This window comes from Betta splendens, chromosome 10 (genome assembly GCF_900634795.4).
Source record: "Betta splendens chromosome 10, fBetSpl5.4, whole genome shotgun sequence".
Taxonomy (NCBI): Eukaryota; Metazoa; Chordata; class Actinopteri; order Anabantiformes; family Osphronemidae; genus Betta; species Betta splendens.
In genome coordinates this window covers 16,171,396-16,189,618 of record NC_040890.2, presented here as the reverse complement: position 1 = coordinate 16,189,618, position 18,223 = coordinate 16,171,396, and the positions used below count along the sequence as shown (strand labels likewise).

Here is an 18,223-nt window from a genome sequence, read left to right as displayed (position 1 = left end):
CTTTTTTTTTCTGAAGGTTCAAAGGAGACAAATGTGTCTGTTCAATATGTAGGATTTATAGAACCACCCTATGTTGACTGTGTCTACAGCAGACAGTGCGTCTACATGCTTCAGAACAGGTTCTATGGTTCATACGCAGGCTGGTGCTGCCTGCACTGATCCACTTGTCTGTATTCTACAGAGGAGTACAAACTCTGCTGTGACAGCGGTTCCTTCACCTTCATCCTTTGTGCTGTCTTTGTAGAGAAACTCAGGGCTGCATAGTTCACTGCCTCAGCTGCATTACCCTGCAATAAAAATGTGCTCATTTTAATGCTAAATAACCAACGCTCATTAAGACTGATCAATTAATAAAGTAGTTAGTATCTGCGGTGGTGTCATTTCCTACAACTGTAATGTCCAACGCTACTTGAACGCTGCAGTAGTAGTAGGTTCCCAGCAACAACATGAAGCTGGTTGAGGTCCACATACGCTCTGACTCCAGACAGACATGAAGCTGCTGCACTCGCTGGGTCCCAGCTTAAAGCCAAACAACTGACCGCTGGACGGTTCGGTGATCCTTTGTTAGTTATACACATTTTAGATCAAAAACATATTTACCAAATCACTTGATCCATGTGAAGTTGACCCGTTGTGTCCATTCTGAGTGGAGGCACTTCTTTCTCCTGCTAATACACAACAATTGAATTGAAACTTACTGTAGGATCAGGCCTTTTACTGCCTCCTGTTGATCTGTGAGACTGAATTGTGGTGTGTTCACAGTGCATTTACAGAACAATACAGTCAACCTCTTTACAACTGCATCATCTTATTTTGATATCAGTTCTGTGTAGTAAACTGCATTTACAGCCTTGACTATTCTTTAAAAAATCTCCACAGGTGTAACATCTATATTGTATATACACATAAAGATGATAATAACTGAACGATCTACGTACTGTACCTTTACAGTGATCACAACCGTGCCGGCTCCTTCCACAGACAATAAATCCTCCGATCACAGTCACGCAGCAGGCCAACAGCACCCCAAGCACAAGAACAACCGGGTCCAGTTCTGGTCCTGGCAGCAGAAAAAGAATCTCAGAGCTGCTCAGCGCTTTGTGTTCATTCAAACTGTAAATGCGTACTTTTTTCAACGTTTGTTCCTTCACCAAACAGGATCCGTCCGCATGTGACCACAGCACAGTAGTAGGTCCCAGCATCAGAGGAGTCCTGGATCGTCTTAGACAAACTGTAGCTGCAGCTTCGTGCCTCTTGTTCATCGCTTTTGTTCCTGTGTCGGTAAAGGACGACTGGATTGAACCCCAGCGATCCGGCTCTGAACCAGTACACGCTCTGCTCGTCCAGACACTGGACCTCATCTTTGTTGTTGGACAGTAGTGAACACTGCAGCATCGCTGAATCACCCGGCCCAGTTTTCAGACTTTGCTTCACATAGACCTGTTCCTGCTGATTGTGCTCTGCAGGATTCATTTAAATACAAAGTTATCGCTGAGTAATCCCAGTAAAATAAGAGATCAACAGAAGTACGAGCACGTTACCTCTCACGGCCAGGAAGGTGCCGTTGGCCACAGTCTGAGCGTACGCTGTCCCGGTCTGACAGAAGTAAACGGCCTCGTCCTCTTTGCTGACATTTCTGATGGTTAAAACATTTTGGTTTTCCCCGTTTACGCTCGTGAAACGCGACTCTTTGAACGGCTCAGTCACTGTGATGGTGCCGAGTATCCCTGCACACACTTTTTGGGGCATGAATCCGAGAGGCTGCTTAAACCAGTGGAAGAAGGACCCGTCCCTGTCAGACACTGGACATATTAGAGTAACGTAGTCACCGGCGTCAGTCACAGTCACAGGGAGCTGGTGGAGAACCTCTGCAGTCTGAATCAAAGCTGAGGGAAAGAGATGAAACCAGTGTTAGAACGGGTCAAGTTTCCCACACAGTCTAGTCACACATCTAGTTCACGCAGTCACTCACTTGCTGAGCTGAGGAGAATCAAAGCAGCCAGTTTTCCGATCATCGTGGTGCAGCCCTCGTGCTGCGCCGCTGATGTCTTCGCCCCACAAATGGAAGGTTTAGTCACAAAGGGATGGAGGTTATCAAGGTGGGACCCGGCCTGTGATTGGCTGAGGCTGTGAGCACACGATCTGTCAGCGGAATCAGGACGGACGCCGTTCAGCGTCTGTTTTCTGTTTGGAGGAGATACAAGTACTAGAATACAGCACGTGACTTGTCCCAAAACACAAACCCAGAATGGAACATGTAAAAAATGACCTTCCCTTCCACCAAACATAAAATATAAAACATTAGCAGTAATATATCCACTGTTTATGATACCAGCACTATTTAAAGGCCTTGTTTGAGGTTAGAAAACATCGTCCCGCAAAACCACAGCCTTATCTCAGGCATCAGTGAAGGCCTCAGTTTGAACCACAGGATGGGAGTCTGGAGTCAGGCTGAGGTCTCTGGTGACAGCTGGGCTCAATGTTAACCTGTCAGTTTGTCCTGCATCTGTTCTGCTTAATTAATGCAGCTGCGTGGCATCAAACAAACAAAAAAGATTATTAGAGACTTTCATGATCTTATCTATGCTGTTCAAAGAGAGATCAAAGCATATTTGTAGTAAGAAGGTAAATGTATGTGGACAATAAATTCCTCCGCATGTAAAGATGAGCTGAGGAACTTTACTTCATGTATTGAATCATCTGTCCTGAAACAAACAAACAGCTTTCCTTTGTCTTTGTAGTTTCACAGAACGTTCTGCACGTCTGCTTTGACAGTAAGAAGCGAAGCCACATGCAAGAGTCGAAGGCTGCGGTGGGTCGTTCTCTGCCCTTTGACCAACACTGAAGGTGTTTACTGAGAACAGCTTCAGAACAGGATATGCAGTGATGTCAGGGGACGGGGACAAACCTGTTTATAGTGATGTCCTGGTAAACACCAGAGCTGAACCAAGTCAGTGCTTTCTCGGGTTCCAGTTGTCATGTGGGAGGAGACCAGTGTGAGGGCATCAAGCGCCACACAGCACACTGGTTTAGATGGTGGTGAAAAGTCCCCAGCGAAGGTGAAAACTGAAAAGGATTTTTCTTCAACGTCTCATAAAACCCGTTGTTACAATCAGAAGCTGGTGAAACTGTTTAGTTTGATGTTACTTAACTTTAGAGCTGGACTGGACTCACATGCTGTAAAACCAACAGGCCACTGACAGTCACCAAACAACAGAGTGAAGCCAAAAACCTCCACAACTGAACAAAACTTCACATGATATTCACGTGGTAGATGTGTGGACGCTGGTCATTGCGTTGCAGCTCTGGTTTCATTTTCTACACTGAAGAAGAAAAGGAAAAAACAGTGTGATTGGTTGTAAAACTTTGGGTTCTGTACTTGATAAAAAGATGGTAAATGTGCATAAACAATAATAATAATATATATATAATAATATGTAAAAAACATATAAAGTCGAACTAATAGCGTGTGTGAGATTGAAGGCTTATTTTTTACTTACTGAAATCACAGAAACAGAAAACAAACATTTTCAATAACGCATTGAAATTGTGACTAAGGTGTTAAGCAAATGCAGCGTCATTCACTGACTGGAGTTCATGTTAAACGTTGAAAACCCTCCAAGGGGAAACAGCAGCACAGGATTCACATAGTTTCTGCTACTGTATGGTTGTTACTGTAGCTTAGAAGGTGGGTGGATTTCCACTGGTGTGGTGAGAGGAGGACAATCAAGTCTCTGTGAAACAGGTCCCTCCCATTTTATATGATCATATTGAAGTGAATCGGCTCAAAGTTCTGACATCAACTGCAATCTGAACCCTCAGAATGATGATCGTAGTCTGTTTAGTGCTGATGCTCCCAGTTGGACGTGAGTATTGAGAACGGTCACATTTTACACCAGTCGATGTATTTTAGTAGTTTAATCAGTCGGACGTTCAGACGAATGTGAGTTAATGATCTGTTTCTGTTTGTCCTGATGCACAGACAACCAGGAATTAGTGACAGCGGTCGTTGGAGTTGGAGAGGATGTGACTCTCACATGTACCTACGACATCACTAAGAACATCGAAACCTATTTTTGGATAAAGCTCTTTGGAAACATGCCGGTCGTCTTGGGCAAAGCAAACAGCTTTGACTATTCTGAGGATGGGGATGTGTCTCGCATCACAACCAAACAGGAGCCTGGAAGGTTTTCACTGATTATTCCGAAAACCGAAATGAGTGACACTGGATTTTATTACTGCTTAAAATCACATAATTACAAAATCACATTTATTAATGGAACATTTCTGAGAATTAAAGGTAAAGTAATACCTTATTTCTTGTTGTTACATGTTACATGTTTTTTACTAAGCATGTGTTTCATTTTAGGGTCAGGTCCACATGTCGCTGTGATCATTCAGGATCCAGTTGATCCGGCTCACGTTGGAGACTCAGTGACTCTCCAGTGTTCTGTCCTCTTTGACAAACAGAAGCAAACGTGTGTGGAGGATCCCAGTGTTTACTGGTTCAGGGTCGGATTAGATGAGGCAGATTCCAGTCTGGTTTACGCTCATGGAAACAGCAGAGATCAGTGTGAGCGGAGTCCTGATGCTGCTTCACCTCAGAAATGTGTCTACAGCTTCTCTAGGAACGTGACCCGGTCTGACGCTGGGACTTATCACTGCGCTGTGGCCACGTGTGGAGAGGTTTTATTTGGAAATGGAACAAAGCTGGACATAGACGGTAACTGTCCCACACTCATCCTCCTGCTGGTCTGAAGTAGAGGATAAGTGTTTGCCTAACTTCATTTTATGTACATTTCATGCTTCAGTCGTCAGCAGCTGTGACTCACACAGAGACAACACAGTTCTGTTTCTGCTGTGTGTCGCTTTGGCTACAAGTCTTATTGTTATAATCAGCCTTGTGTGTGTTGTCATCAATACCTCTACACATTGTTGCAAAGGTAAGAAACGTTGCTCATGAACAAAGTGATGTCCTCCTTATTGTTTTTTTTCATTTGATTTGTGTCATGTTGATGTGTGTTCAATGTTTTTTTTTATTACAGCTACAAGATGTAATGAGCATAGTCATGAGGTAAACATACTGTATATAAAGATACAAAACAATTATCAGGCATTTTCACATGCGTGTACTGAAATCTGCTGTCTTCACCTTCTCAGAGAAGAAATGAGGACACGTTGGTTTATTCTACAATCAGGACAACAGGAGGCAACAGAAGGAAAGCAGTCGTGACAGAAGAGACGGTTTATACGGACGTCAGGGCTTTTGTCATTAATTGAACTTTAGTGTTGATTCACTATTACATTTTAATGTAATGGTTGTGAAATCCAGGACATACTGTTCATTATATTGAGCCAATGTTTAATATGCATTTTGTAATTCAATGTTTGGATAATAGATTTGACTACTGTTAGTTCATAAAAGAATAAAAGCAGATAGATTAATTTGTGGTGATTTTGCATCCATCATTTTCTAAATGAAAAACATTGTCATTTTGTTTCCTTTCTTTCTTAATAAATGCCCAAATTTATTCCAATTTATTCTTTATATCTGTAAAGGTACTGCACATACTGTAGAATTTCACTATATACAATATTATTATTATATATAAATATATATATATAAATTCATATAAATTTTTAGATTTTATTAATTATATTATAACTAAAATTAACAGTAAAATTTTAATGTTAACACATTACAACAAAAGCAAAGATTCACACTGTTATACAAATGTTTTACCATGTTAATAATTGTTATTTATTTCCCAGTTACAGTAGTGAGTTACAGTAGTTACAGTATCAGGGAGTACAGTGGTTGGCAGCGTTGTATTTGTGTAAGACCTTCTACAGTACATACTGTAGAGCTGCTGCCTCACAATAGACGAGGCTGACTACTTGCCAGCGAAGTAGTGAAATAAGTGACGATAAAAACGATTTCATATGACACTGTTTAACTAAAAGCAGCTGGAGGTGAAAACGTGAAGAACGCCCACTGTCACATACTGGTGTAAGACTGTGTTACAGTGTAGGTGGTGGTTTAATAATACTGAAAGCTATAGTACAATACGTGTCAGTCATGTAACTGTCAAAAAGGAGCAGCGCATGTATTTTTACTGTGACTGAGGCCTTTCAGCTTCTATTCTTTAGGACATAGCAATCAGACTAGTTGCACCAGTTTACATTCCTATGATCTCTGGTTCATGTTAACATACTCCAGGTGTGTTAGAATTGCACGCACTACTTATTTTATATTTTGCTACTTTAGCCAATCCCCTTTCAAGAACGTGCTTGTGTCATGGTTCAATTACTGCCTACAGCGACGGTTAGCAAGAACCTCACAGAACCGAAGAACCAAGAAAAGAGTCCTCTCAGTGAACAACTCGTTCAGTTCCATGCAGTACTTTCGTGACAGGCTCTGTAGCACAGCAGGCACTCCAGTTCCTGATTTGTTCCTACGAACTCTTTTGGATCGTTCATTCTTTGTTTTGTCACGTCACAGCTGTGGTCAGCTACGGTGCTGTGTGGACTTATACAAGGAACAAGGAAATGAACGATGTCTGATTTCTGACGTCAGCTGACAGCTGACTAACATTATTTTTTCATGGAATCATACTTAATTAGTGGTCTTTGAATCTTGTAGATGTGTGTATTTTTATTGTGTGTACATAGTAAAGTGTGTTTGTAAAACAATACTTTCGAACATTTTATCAACATGTTGATTCTGTGGTCCTGTATACTCTGCCACAATCATAAAATATGATAATAATAATAAGAATAAGAATGTCACGTTTTGATAAAATGAATGCACCAGGTAAATATTTTAGGGAAGTTATTGTTACTTTCTGCTTTAAAAGTCTCACTAATTGGCAAAATAAGTTTTACTTTCACTTCACCAGCCGTCACGTAAAAGGCAGCTCGGGCTGCACGGTTTAGTTCATCGTTCTCGTTCATCGTTTACAGCTCAGATTCTGTGGCGAGCACCAAGTACTACAGTTCAGTACAGTACTACAGTTCGTTCCTGATTCGTTCATGTGAATCAATCGTTCGTTCACTTGTCACGTGACAGCTGAGCCGCGCAGGCTCAGTAGCGACTAGTAAGCGCTCTAGTTCGTTCCTGATTCGTTCCTACGGACGTTCTTTATGGATCACTCGTTCGTTCTTTCATCATGTGACCGCTACCAAGCTGAGAACCGCGACCATTATTACAACGACCACAGCGCCACCTGCTGTAAAAGAACGAATGACTCGAATTGATTCGTTCACTTTACTGATCGAGACTTATAGATCCAAGTCAGTTGAAAGAACGGAACTTCCCATCTACACTCCATTGGCCGTTAACTGGCTGTTAGCCGTTAGAGCGCCACCAGCCGCTAGCTGTAGCCAGACATCAACAACTTGGATGCTGTGATCTGTGACCCCTATGGTGTCGTGCGCACTTCCGCAAAGGGGCGTGACAATGAACTTCACGTGCACCAGCTTCCTAAAGCAGCGTTTTCCACCAGGGGTCTGGAAATACACACTTTGCGACGGGAAGTGTAGACAATCTACAAGGATTTTTGTCATGCAAACATACAGACTCCTATTTAAGACATTGATGTCCAATATTATTTAGCATGAAAAGTGAAAAAGTCTACAAATATTTATACTTGTTTTTGATCTTGAACTCTGAATTGTACTCTACACTGAGCCTAGCTTTTGTTAAAACTCTCCAAATCATTTGAAGAAAAGATGTTATATAAAAACAAGGCAAAACCAAACACTTTCAAGTAAAGATTTCTCAGTTTTAATATCTGTTTGGTTTTACTGTCGCCTGTATCTGTAAGGAAGCAGCACATTCAGCGGTTGGTCAGTCACGTGATCTTTGAATAGAGTCGATCATCGCTGGTTTGGATCCTCTGCTCTAACCACAGAGTAGAAACCCTCCTGTGGCAGCGTGTTCATCGTCCCCTTCTTCATTCTCCTGCTTGAGAAGTCCAGAGCTGCGTAGTTCATGACTGAGGCTTCACCAACCTGCAAAAACGTCACTTTCATTAGATCTGAAGCTGATAAATATTAAAAATGTCATGTTTAGTTTCTTTAAACTTTGCAGGGTGAAAACTGAACATACACAGACAACATGCTGCTGTTTACAGTATTTACCAGATCATTTGACTGATCCACGGTTGGTGTCTTATGATGGGAATGACTCCTTGTCCCTGGAAAAACAAGTAAAAACCACAGTGAGACATTAAAGGATGTACAGACACCATTCACCTTTAGCTGTTAGGCCGCGCTGAGCCTTTACTGGTAAATATCACCTGGCTGCAAAGACCCACCTTTACAGACACACGCCTTCGTCTGAGCTATGTAACATATGAGGATGGTGATGACTGCCCCACAGCAGGCTAACAGTCCCCCGAGAGCAGCCACCAGTGGACTCGATGCTGTTCCTGAGAGACAACTAATCACTAAACCAGAGTAGACACTAGTAAACTAGGACATAAGTAAGATATCATTTTAACACATACTTGTCTCCACGTTTGTTCCTTCACCAAACAGGACCCGTCCACATGTGACCACAGCACAGTAGTAGGTCCCAGCATCAGAGGAGTCCTGGATGGTTCTGGACAGACTGTAGACGCACCCCGTCTCCTCTTCATCAGTCCTTTGTCTGTGAATGACTCCTGGACTGAACCCACTGGGTCCTGCTCTGAACCAGTACACGCTGTGCTCACTGGGACACTGGACATTGTTGTTGGAGACGAGTGAACAGTTCATAGTCACAGAGCCCCCCGGCTGGACCCATTCTGTCTCAGGATGTTGCCTCACATAGACTGGTTTTAGCTGATTTCCATCTGTGTGATGTTTAAAATACATTCAAATCATATAAATATAAATATTAAGGTAATAAATTCAAAGACTGATAGTAAAGAATATTTGACCTATTACAGACAAGAATGTGCCGTTGATGAATGTTTGTCCATATGCTGCTCTGCCTTGACAAAAATAAACAGCTTCATCTTCTTTGGTGACGTTTGTGATGGTGAAAAAATGCAGATCCTCATCTGTTCTGGCCAAGAAACGTGGGCCTTTGAACTCTTCAATAACATTTGCTTGACCAAAAACTACTTCTGCTACAATTTGGGGCAAATGTCCAAGAGTTTCCTTGTTCCAGTACAAGAATTTACTTTTGTTGTCAGAGTATCGACACTGAAGAGTAACACTGTGACCAAGTTCAGCCACAGTCACAGACATCTGCTGAGAATCCACCACAGAATGAACGAATGCTAGAGAAAAGAGAAAAGGATGAGGTTCAACATAATTAAACAAAATGAGCAAAACATTTGTCAAAAGGATGAATTTAAGGCTCGCATGTGATAAATATTGCAAAGTTCACTTTACGGAATAATTCTTTCACACTAGTCAAGAATAGCACCTACACATAGTAAAAAGAGTCAAAGCAGCCAATGTTCCGATCATCGTGGTGCAGCAGCCTTGTCTTGCTCTACTGATGTTTTCCACTCAAATGAAGGTTTGGTCACATGTTGACCAACAGTGACGGCGTAGAGACGTCTGTGATTGGCTGAAAGATGTCTGCTCTGCCCCTGCCTATAGAAAGGCGTGATCCATTTTCAGCCAGTTGTGTTGTTAGTTCCTTATGAAGCACTGAGGAACTTTTGAGAATAAGAAAGCCTGCAAAACATTTTACCAAAAGCATTTGAGGACTTTGCTTGTGGCCTTGATGATGACAAGATGTAGTTTATGCTGATCCTTTTTTGTAGATGGAAATTGAATTAAAGATGCTACATTTGTTACTAAGCTGGGAGGCCAATGAGTTTTATTGATTTCTGCACATGATGTTACAAAATAAATAATTATTTTCACTGCACTCAGGCGGTCCGGGTAGGCAGGGTAGGGCGGCCTCACTTCGCCTGACAATACCATAACATAAAACGTAAAATAAAAATTAATTTCTGCCCATGGATCTGTGTTATAAAACATTTTTTTCAATGATTTTTAATTATCCTAACATTTTTCTCAGTAAAAATCAAATTAAATCTGTGCATTTCCTGATCAAATATGGAAACCGGAAAGGAGGCGCCAGTGAGGGGAGCCTCAGCACCGATGCTGAAACTCAGTAAATAGGATGATACAAGGCATAATTCGTTTCTGTTTTACATTTTGTCTCCAGTATAATGTTTGCAGCCTTTCAGACAAATTCATTCCACACCATGACTTTGTACAAACTGCCTAATATGTTTATCGATGTTTTTGTGACATAATTACTTTTATGATCGCTCTAAAACCGACAGAGAAAACTCATGAAGGGAGGCTGGACAGGTCTGCGCCTCATCCAGAAGGGGGCGCTGCTACCACCTTAACACTTAACTAACCTTAACGCAGGGTATCTCCACAAATGGGTTTCAATTTCCTAAAAAGACTTACTGAGTGGCACTAAGCAAAACAATTCAAGTGCTTGAAGGTAAATTTGGACCTTGAGTGAATCCTAATGAAGAGCAAAACTGTAAAACTTATTAAAGCAGTATTTAAAGTTTTAAAAGCAAACCTCACTGACGGTCAAAATTGAACATCTACATCTCTCTATACTTTAGAATGAGTATGAATTGTGAAAAATACATGGAGGCAACGGGTCAGGTCTCTTACTGCAAATATGTACCTTTAGGTGAGACAGGACTGATGATACAATGTATAATGTAGTAATACTGTATGTCATTCTGACATTTAAAAAGTGGAAAATACACTTTTTTAAGGTATTATGATTTTTAAAATCTGACTCCAGAGGACTTTGTGCCTCACCAGCCATGAACCTCACCACACGCCACTGACCAAACTAGAAAGTTCTACCACGTACTGTAACTATCATCCAGGCAACGCTGCGTGAGTACGGGGTTGTGGGCGCATATTGTAGGGCAGGAGGATGTGATCAAAGTACAAAACAAGACATAAAGGTATTCACACCTATGCTCCACCGTGCAGCTGCTGCTTTTCCTGTGTCCACCTCTACTGATGGTTCACCTTTGTCACAATTCAGCTACACAGTGTTGAGTGATGTGGTTTGAGGTCAGTGATGCTGTCACTTCAATGACGGCCATAAACCAAGAGGTCTTCTCTGTTTGTTCCATCTCTGCACAAAGTGACAGCAGGGACGTTTCTCTAGAACGTCCTCCTGATTTTACTTCCAACCAGAGTCTCTTTACATGAACCCATGATAACTGAAGGATGAAGGGGAACCAATTGGAAGATATAGTAATAGTGATCGTTCATCCATGAAAACCATCACTGAAGGGCAGGAACCAAACTATTGTCATCCCCCGTCATTGATTGCTGTCACCTGTCTGTATTAGTGTTTAAGTTTCTTGTTTGTATTCACTGGTTGTTGGTTCATTGTTCATTCTGTTGTCTGGTGTCGATGTTTGTCTTGTTCTGGGTGTCTCTAATTGTTCTGTTTGTTGCACGTTTAGGTTTTTTGGTTCTTTATCCATTGATGTTTTTTTTCTCCTGGTTACCAGTGATTTTTAGTTCATGTTACTTAGTGTTGTGTTTCATTAAATTCCCTTTTAGTTACCCGTTCTCCGTTTGGGGTCGTTCACGTGGGTCCTCCCCTCTGGTCTTGTTTGTGGGCCTTTACAGCCCGTTTCTCACTGTGAACTCTAGTTCCTGTTCGCCCGGCTGTAACAGCGTTGTTCTGGGCCGTGTCAGATCGAATCAGATTCTGTCTCTGGGTGTCAAGAAGAAATGAAACAAGCGCTTTATAGCAGTTAGTGTCTTTTCATCTGTTCAGGCTGGAAAGGTTCTTGATATTATTTCCACTGTGGTTGTTCTGTAAAAACGCCAACCACAAGCAGAGGCCAATCAGGCAGCTTAGAACAGTTCCCACCCACTTTATTTGGCTATAATAATGTTTGTGTCATTGCCACTTAGATTAAACTCTGTCCAGGGTTGATTCATCCAAGCACAGAATAATGTTGGTCATGGTTCTTGTGCTGCTGAGGCTCAGTGTTGGACGTAAGTAGATTTACTGCAGATCTATGTTTGCTGTTCAAATCTTATGCATTTATTACTTTAATTCACCACTGACTGTGTCTGTCATTTGTTCATTTTAACCAGGATGCACAAACGATCAGCTCTTTGAGACAAAGACCGTTCATGTTGGAGAGGAAGTGGAACTGTTGTGTCCACGCGAGCGAGAGTCAACCCAGGCGTTCCTGTACTGGTTCAGGCTGGTCTCTGGACGTTCTCCTCATTTCATAGGAGGAACATTTTCCTTTAATTATGATGGTGTAAAACAGATTCCTCGCATCACAGCAAAACAAGGGAACGGAACTTTCCTCCTGCACATTAAAGAAACAGATCTGAATGATACTGGATTTTACTACTGTCTCAAAGCAAACCGCCTCAACTTGACATTTCTTAAAGGAATTATTCTGACTGTTAAAGGTAAATAAAACACAGCTTTACATTAAAGTTAAAAACGTTGCTAATTTTATTGCATTGATTTTATTTTGTGTTTGTATTTTTCAGGACCAGAACCTAAAATAATTACCATCATTGAAGAGCCGATACCTGGTCCAGTCCGTCCTGGAGATTCTGTGACCCTCCAGTGTTCTGTTCTCTCTGACTCTGACAGCGGAACGTGTCCACGTGCTCAGGGTGTTCATTGGTTCAGACCTGGATCAGACGGGTCTCAGGCCCGACTCATTTTTACTGAGGGGGGCAGTGGTGGTGAATGTGAGCGCAGACTTGAGATCCAACGTCCACAGAAATGTGTCTACAACTTCTCTAAGACCATCAGCTCCTCTGACGCTGGGACTTATCACTGCGCTGTGGCCACGTGTGGACAGATACTCTTTGGAAATGGAACAAAGCTGGACATAGACGGTAACTGTCCCACACTCATCCTCCTGCTGGTCTGATGTAGAGGATAAGTGTTTGTCTAACTTCATTTCATGTACATTTCATGCTTCAGTCGTCAGCAGCTGTGACTCACACAGAGACAACACGGTTCTGTTTCTGCTGTGTGTCGCTTTGGCTACAAGTCTCATTGTTATAATCAGCCTTGTGTGTGTTGTCATCAATACCTCTACACATTGTTGCAAAGGTAAGAAACGTTGCTCATGAACAAAGTAATGTCCTCATTCTTGTTTTTTTCATTTGATTTGTGTCATGTTGATGTGTGTTCATGTTTTTTATTACAGCAACAAGTTGTAATGAGCATAGTCATGAGGTAAACATATGTAAAGATACGAAAACAATTATCGGGCATTTTCACATGCATGTACTAAAATCTCCTGTCTTCACCTTCTCAGAAAAGAAATGAGGACACGTTAGTTTATTCTACAGTCAGGACAACAGGAGGCAACAGAAGGAAAGCAGCCGTGACAGAAGAGGCGGTTTATACGAATGTCGGGGCATTTCAACTTCAGTGACCAACAGGTTCTAATTTTATGGATGTGAGTTAAACCAGAATATACTATAATGTATAAAATATTAAACCAATGATTATTCCTCTAGAAACCTCATTGGAACTACAGTACAGTATGTATTGTTCAGTAAGTCTTTGTCACTGCAAAATGTTTCCGATGACATGATTGTTACTTTTTTTTGTATTTTAAATCATGTGATGTCATCCTGATAATCAGTGAATAAAAACCTGATGCTCCTACACTATGGTCCTGTGCAGTCATTCCTGTCCTTCCCTGTTGGAGCACAGCCGCCTGTTCCAGCTGTCACTAAGCAGGAGGAATGGTTGAAACACATGCATGCACTTCTACAGGCAGTTTAGAGTCATCTGTTACCAAACTGCAGGAATTTAAAGAGAAGCCAGAGCAACATAGAAAAAAACAAAGCAAACTCCTGGAAAGCAGCTCCTACTGTAACAGTTGTATCATTAACAGTAGACACGCGTCTCTACAGAATGCATCTATATATATTTAGGAAGTGAGCAGTGAGACAGTTCAGTGGTTTGGCTGTGTGAAGACAATCTCTGCTACAGTAGATGGAAACATTTTCTTACTTTCATGTGTAATAACTGATTGTTGGTGTCTGTTACAATCAATCAATAAGCATCTATCTGGTCAGTCACAGTGTTAGAAGAGCCATCAAAGCCACACTCAGACATGGGCTGTCAGGGTCATTCTTCCTTCAATCACCACAGGAGCCGTGGCCTCGTTGCAGACCTGACTACAGCAGCTGTGGTGAGAGGAGCTGCATGAGGCAGCAGCCTCATTAAATATGCACAGAAATGATTTCACCAAACTCAGAACCATCTAACTGCATAATGTCTTTACGTCCTGCTCCTGGAAACTGGTAATAAAATATTATCGTGCAGCAGCTTCTTACTAAGCTTGTTAAACATAGAGCAGCAGAGCAAACCCAGGTTCCTGCATTAAACAAACAGCACGGCCTCCTCTGGGTTTGAAAGCTCAACCACAACTTTCCGTGCATCATCTGCTTGTTAGTGAATGTGTTGCCCATTCAATGCAGGTTAAAAGCATCATTACATTGCTTTGCTGTAGAAAGGTTCTTGGTCTCTGTGATCCTCCGTCAGCAGCAGGATGGAGGGTGTGACCACAGACACCTCATCCTGCTGAAGAGAGGAACATGAAGAGGAGAGGGCAGCAGTGATGCTGTGGAGACGTGTCTCTGTTCCCACAGTCACTAACTACACTGTAAATGTTTGGAATGAAACATGGAGTCTATAGATGAATATATCATTTATTAGATGAAGCTCTCAACAGGAAATACAGAATCATTTAAATAATGTTGTACCGTAGAATGATGATGAGCTTGATCAACAGCTTGTTTCCAGCACCTTGGCTCTTTTTTCATCAATGACTGAGGTTTATTGCTAAGATGTAAGAAGCCATTCAGGTGTGAAAGATTCTGACTTTCACATGTTTTACATGTAAAATATAACAACAATCTAAGGGTCACAATTAAGAGTTCAGCTGTTTGAATTAAGGTTGATTTTAAAACAACATCAGGATCGAGATTTTCTTGATTCACCAACAATGTTGGTTTTCCAAGAAAAATCATTTGAAATCATAAGTGAGTATTGGTTTAAAGCCCATTTTTTATTATGGAGGCATGAAGGAAATATTAATTTTGTGTCTGTGCAGTTTGACTTGAAGTCTAACAGTTTGACTTGAAGTCAAACAGGTCGGGTTTAGTTTCAGAGCTGGTTAAAAACCTCCAACTTGCAGACGCTTGCACTAACTTCATGTTGGAACGGTGGTTGATATATTTCCATTGCATTAGTACAGTTGAGCGCCAGCGTAGCCAGAAGCCAATCACACTGCTGCAAAGTTGATCCCGCCCACTGGATGTGATGACATTAAGGTGTCGTTCAGCGTCTGATCAGTCTGAAGGACCTGGAAACATAAACATGCTGATCATATTGTATTTACTGCTGGTGCTCCGACTGGGCCGTAAGTTCACATCAGCTGCTCTTATGTACTTCGATTGTATGTCTCATGTGAATCATCACCTTCCTCCTTTTTTGTTTCAGGCTCAACTGATGCTCTGATCTTTGAGACAAACACTGCTGTTGCTGGAGACGATGTGATTTTGAACTGTACTCGAGAGACAACAGACTATGAGGCAGACTTATTTTGGATCAGGCTTGTTTCAGGGAAACCACCTGAGGTCCTGGGAGGAACATATTCATTTGATTATGACAAGGTTCTAAGGACTTTACACTTTACAACAAGACAAGAACCTGGAAGCTTTTTACTGGAAATTAGTGGAGCAGAAAAAAGTGATGTTGGAGTTTACTATTGTCTGAAAGTGAAACAACTGAACATGACGTTTGTCAAAGGAGTGTTTCTGAGAGTAAAAGGTAAATGAGTTTTAATCATCATCCATAGAATTTAGTCTTTTTTATTTCCACAGATGAGAATGTTTGTTTGTTTCCCAGGACCAGAACCCGACGTCACTGCCATCATTCAACACCCTCCATCAGACCCAGTCCGTCCAGGAGACTCGGTGACGCTCCAGTGCTCAGTCGTCTCTGACTCGCACAACAACTCGTGTCCAGCAGTTCACAGTGTTTACTGGTTCAGACCTGGACCGGGAGAATCTCATCCCAGCGTCGTTTACGCTCCTGGAAGCGGTGGTGGTGAATGTGAGAGGAGGCCTGAGGCTGGTTCTGCACAGACATGTGTCCAGAGCTTCTGTAGGAACGTCAGCTCCTCTGACGCTGGGACTTATCGCTGCGCTGTGGCCACGTGTGGACACATACTGTTTGGAACAGGAACAAAGGTGGACGTTAAAGGTAAGAGCAAAGTGTGTTTTATATATATTATCAATGTGTTTGATTGTAAATCTGACCTAAACTATTGTAAAAAGTGTGATTAAGATTTAAAAATATTACATTTAATAAACTAACTGTTTCCATCGTTTGTTCCTTGTGTAGCTTCAGCTCCACAGGCAGCCACTGTAATTCAGATTGTGTTGTCTGCTGCCTTGACAATAAGCCTGGTTGTTAACGTCTTCCTCATTCATAAGATCAACAGGAAAACCTGTGATGGATGCGCTGGTAAAATGACAGGTTTTAAATATTACTGCATAAATGTGAATTATTCTAAATTATACTTCATCTAGAACTCTTTCCTTTACATTACAGCTGCTCCACAAACAGCCAGTGGTGATGAGAGGAGTCAACAGGTAACATGCCAAGACGTGGATGCCTGTGTGTTCGCACCTCTACATACATTTATTTGTACTATTTATTTTCCACAGAGCAATGAAAGGCGTGTGACCTACTCTGCCCCATCCTTCACTAAGAGGAGGACTGACCAATCAGAGAGAAGCAATGCAAATCTAAAGCAGACATTTTACAGTGATGTGATGTACGTTGGAAATAAATGAACAACCAAATGTGTACATCTACTGATGAAAAAGTAATAATTTCAATTAATATCTGACACTCTGTCTTATATTAAATTGGTTCATTGCTATACTTTTGTAGTTTGTGTGACACCTATAAAGTGCCTGTTTGTGCTGCGCTGCTCTGTCAGTAGATTAATAATAACAGATTTATAAAGGCTCCAACCCTCCTACGCGACAGAGAATCTCTGTGGTTCCGCGTCTCTTTCAAGTCATTATAACAGTTATTTGTCTGTGGTTACGACATGTAACCTTGTGGTAATTTTGGTCTAGTTTTTGTGCTTATTTTTTTTTAGTTGTTCTATTTCTTTTGTGGTTGTGTAGCGTCTGTTTATATTTTACTTGCCGTTTAGGCCTTTGAGCCTAAAAAGTGAAAAGTGGAAAGTGAAATCAAAACCCATGTAAAGAGTCATAGGTAGCCTAGTGTAGTTGGTGTGTGCAGTAAATATGAAGCAGATACCTGTCAGTCATGTAGTTCATCAACAGTAGATGAGACACAAAACAGGATTTTGTTCAGAAGAACAATCAGTTCAACGGTTTTATATTTTCTACCGTGTGTTTGATCCTTTTTTCTCCCTCTGATGTCAAAGGTCACCGTGGCAGAGCAGCAGCTTCCTGCTCTGCTCTCATCCCCAGTTAGAGGTTGTGGCTGTAGCTGTAGTTTAGTCATATTATGAGTCACTTCCTCTGTGTTGGACGACAGCTCTGCTTTCACTGTCTGTGCTAATCTGTCCATCTGTACATCTGTGTTATGAGACGTTTGTCTTCCTGAGGATCACGGGGCCATGGAGCCCATACCAGCCACATCCTGAACTGTCGTGTAGAGCAAAACGCACACAATCTTCATATTAGATGCATGTATTGCTAAATGATGTGGAGCTCAGGTCTGAAAGCCTCCTTCTTCTTTCACATCACCTCTCCCATGCAGCTCTGACACGAGCTGTGGCGACCGTTTCTCTGGCCTGAGCAACCACTGAAACTACTGACTCATATCAGACCTGGCTCCAGCTCAGGCCTCTTAGTGAGAAGCGCTGCTGAGGCTTCAGCAGCTCATTTTAACTTTGAAATTACTCTTTCCATTCACCTGCTACTATTTGTCTTAGATGCAGCAATATCTATGTATAATACCAACAAACTTGAAATACAGGACCCTCATTTGTGCATGTTTTTTATACATGTATTTCACGTCTACTCGACAACTGTACCAGTTAAATTTAATTAAAGAGACTTTTTACAATTTGAGATAACAAGTTCTGATGTGACTAAACAAGGTGTGAAGGGAAGCAGCTATAAATGTAAAGCGTCGAGCTGCAGGAAGCCACATTAGTGGCTG

General features: G+C 41.6%; 4 protein-coding genes, 1 long non-coding RNA gene and 1 gene segment (V, D, J or C); 3 read left to right on the top strand and 3 right to left on the bottom strand.

The window, feature by feature from the left end:
- On the bottom strand, positions 1 to 2,210 carry LOC114864886 (uncharacterized). 2 transcript variants are annotated; one of them, XM_055512490.1, is made up of 6 exons: positions 1,973 to 2,210; positions 1,542 to 1,886; positions 1,128 to 1,460; positions 944 to 1,060; positions 601 to 668; positions 1 to 287 (listed from the first exon to the last, which is right to left on the bottom strand). In XM_055512490.1, the coding sequence occupies exons 1-6, from the start codon at positions 2,013 to 2,015 to the stop codon at positions 123 to 125; spliced, it is 1,071 nt and encodes a 356-aa protein (XP_055368465.1). In that variant the 5' UTR covers positions 2,016 to 2,210; the 3' UTR covers positions 1 to 122. The 2 variants fall into 2 exon arrangements, with proteins under 2 accessions (XP_055368465.1, XP_055368466.1); XM_055512491.1 differs by having other exon boundaries at positions 601 to 665.
- Positions 2,211 to 3,659: 1,449 nt separating this feature from the next.
- LOC121202564 (uncharacterized) lies at positions 3,660 to 5,024 on the top strand. The gene is made up of 4 exons (XM_055512499.1): positions 3,660 to 3,866; positions 3,983 to 4,300; positions 4,370 to 4,723; positions 4,812 to 5,024. Exons 1-4 carry the CDS (start codon positions 3,824 to 3,826, stop codon positions 4,961 to 4,963), a joined length of 867 nt encoding a protein of 288 aa, XP_055368474.1. The 5' UTR covers positions 3,660 to 3,823; the 3' UTR covers positions 4,964 to 5,024.
- Positions 5,025 to 7,813: 2,789 nt separating this feature from the next.
- On the bottom strand, positions 7,814 to 8,498 carry LOC121202557 (uncharacterized). Its single transcript, XR_005898270.2, has 3 exons — positions 8,319 to 8,498; positions 8,143 to 8,198; positions 7,814 to 8,013 (listed from the first exon to the last, which is right to left on the bottom strand). It is a non-coding gene; the product is annotated as an uncharacterized LOC121202557 (long non-coding RNA).
- Positions 8,499 to 8,812: 314 nt separating this feature from the next.
- LOC121202563 (Ig kappa chain V-V regions-like) lies at positions 8,813 to 9,494 on the bottom strand. The segment is given in 2 exon segments: positions 8,813 to 9,269; positions 9,423 to 9,494. Coding segments are annotated over 2 exon segments (414 nt in total).
- Positions 9,495 to 11,975: 2,481 nt separating this feature from the next.
- Positions 11,976 to 13,651, top strand: LOC121202562 (uncharacterized). Its single transcript, XM_055512594.1, has 6 exons — positions 11,976 to 12,009; positions 12,112 to 12,441; positions 12,526 to 12,882; positions 12,971 to 13,102; positions 13,200 to 13,228; positions 13,311 to 13,651. The coding sequence occupies exons 1-6, from the start codon at positions 11,976 to 11,978 to the stop codon at positions 13,428 to 13,430; spliced, it is 1,002 nt and encodes a 333-aa protein (XP_055368569.1). The 3' UTR covers positions 13,431 to 13,651.
- A 1,728-nt stretch (positions 13,652 to 15,379) lies between these two features.
- LOC114864452 (signal-regulatory protein beta-2-like) lies at positions 15,380 to 18,039 on the top strand. Its single transcript, XM_029165311.3, has 6 exons — positions 15,380 to 15,431; positions 15,512 to 15,841; positions 15,920 to 16,276; positions 16,418 to 16,540; positions 16,628 to 16,668; positions 16,744 to 18,039. The coding sequence occupies exons 1-6, from the start codon at positions 15,389 to 15,391 to the stop codon at positions 16,870 to 16,872; spliced, it is 1,023 nt and encodes a 340-aa protein (XP_029021144.1). The 5' UTR covers positions 15,380 to 15,388; the 3' UTR covers positions 16,873 to 18,039.
- Positions 18,040 to 18,223: the final 184 nt, after the last annotated feature.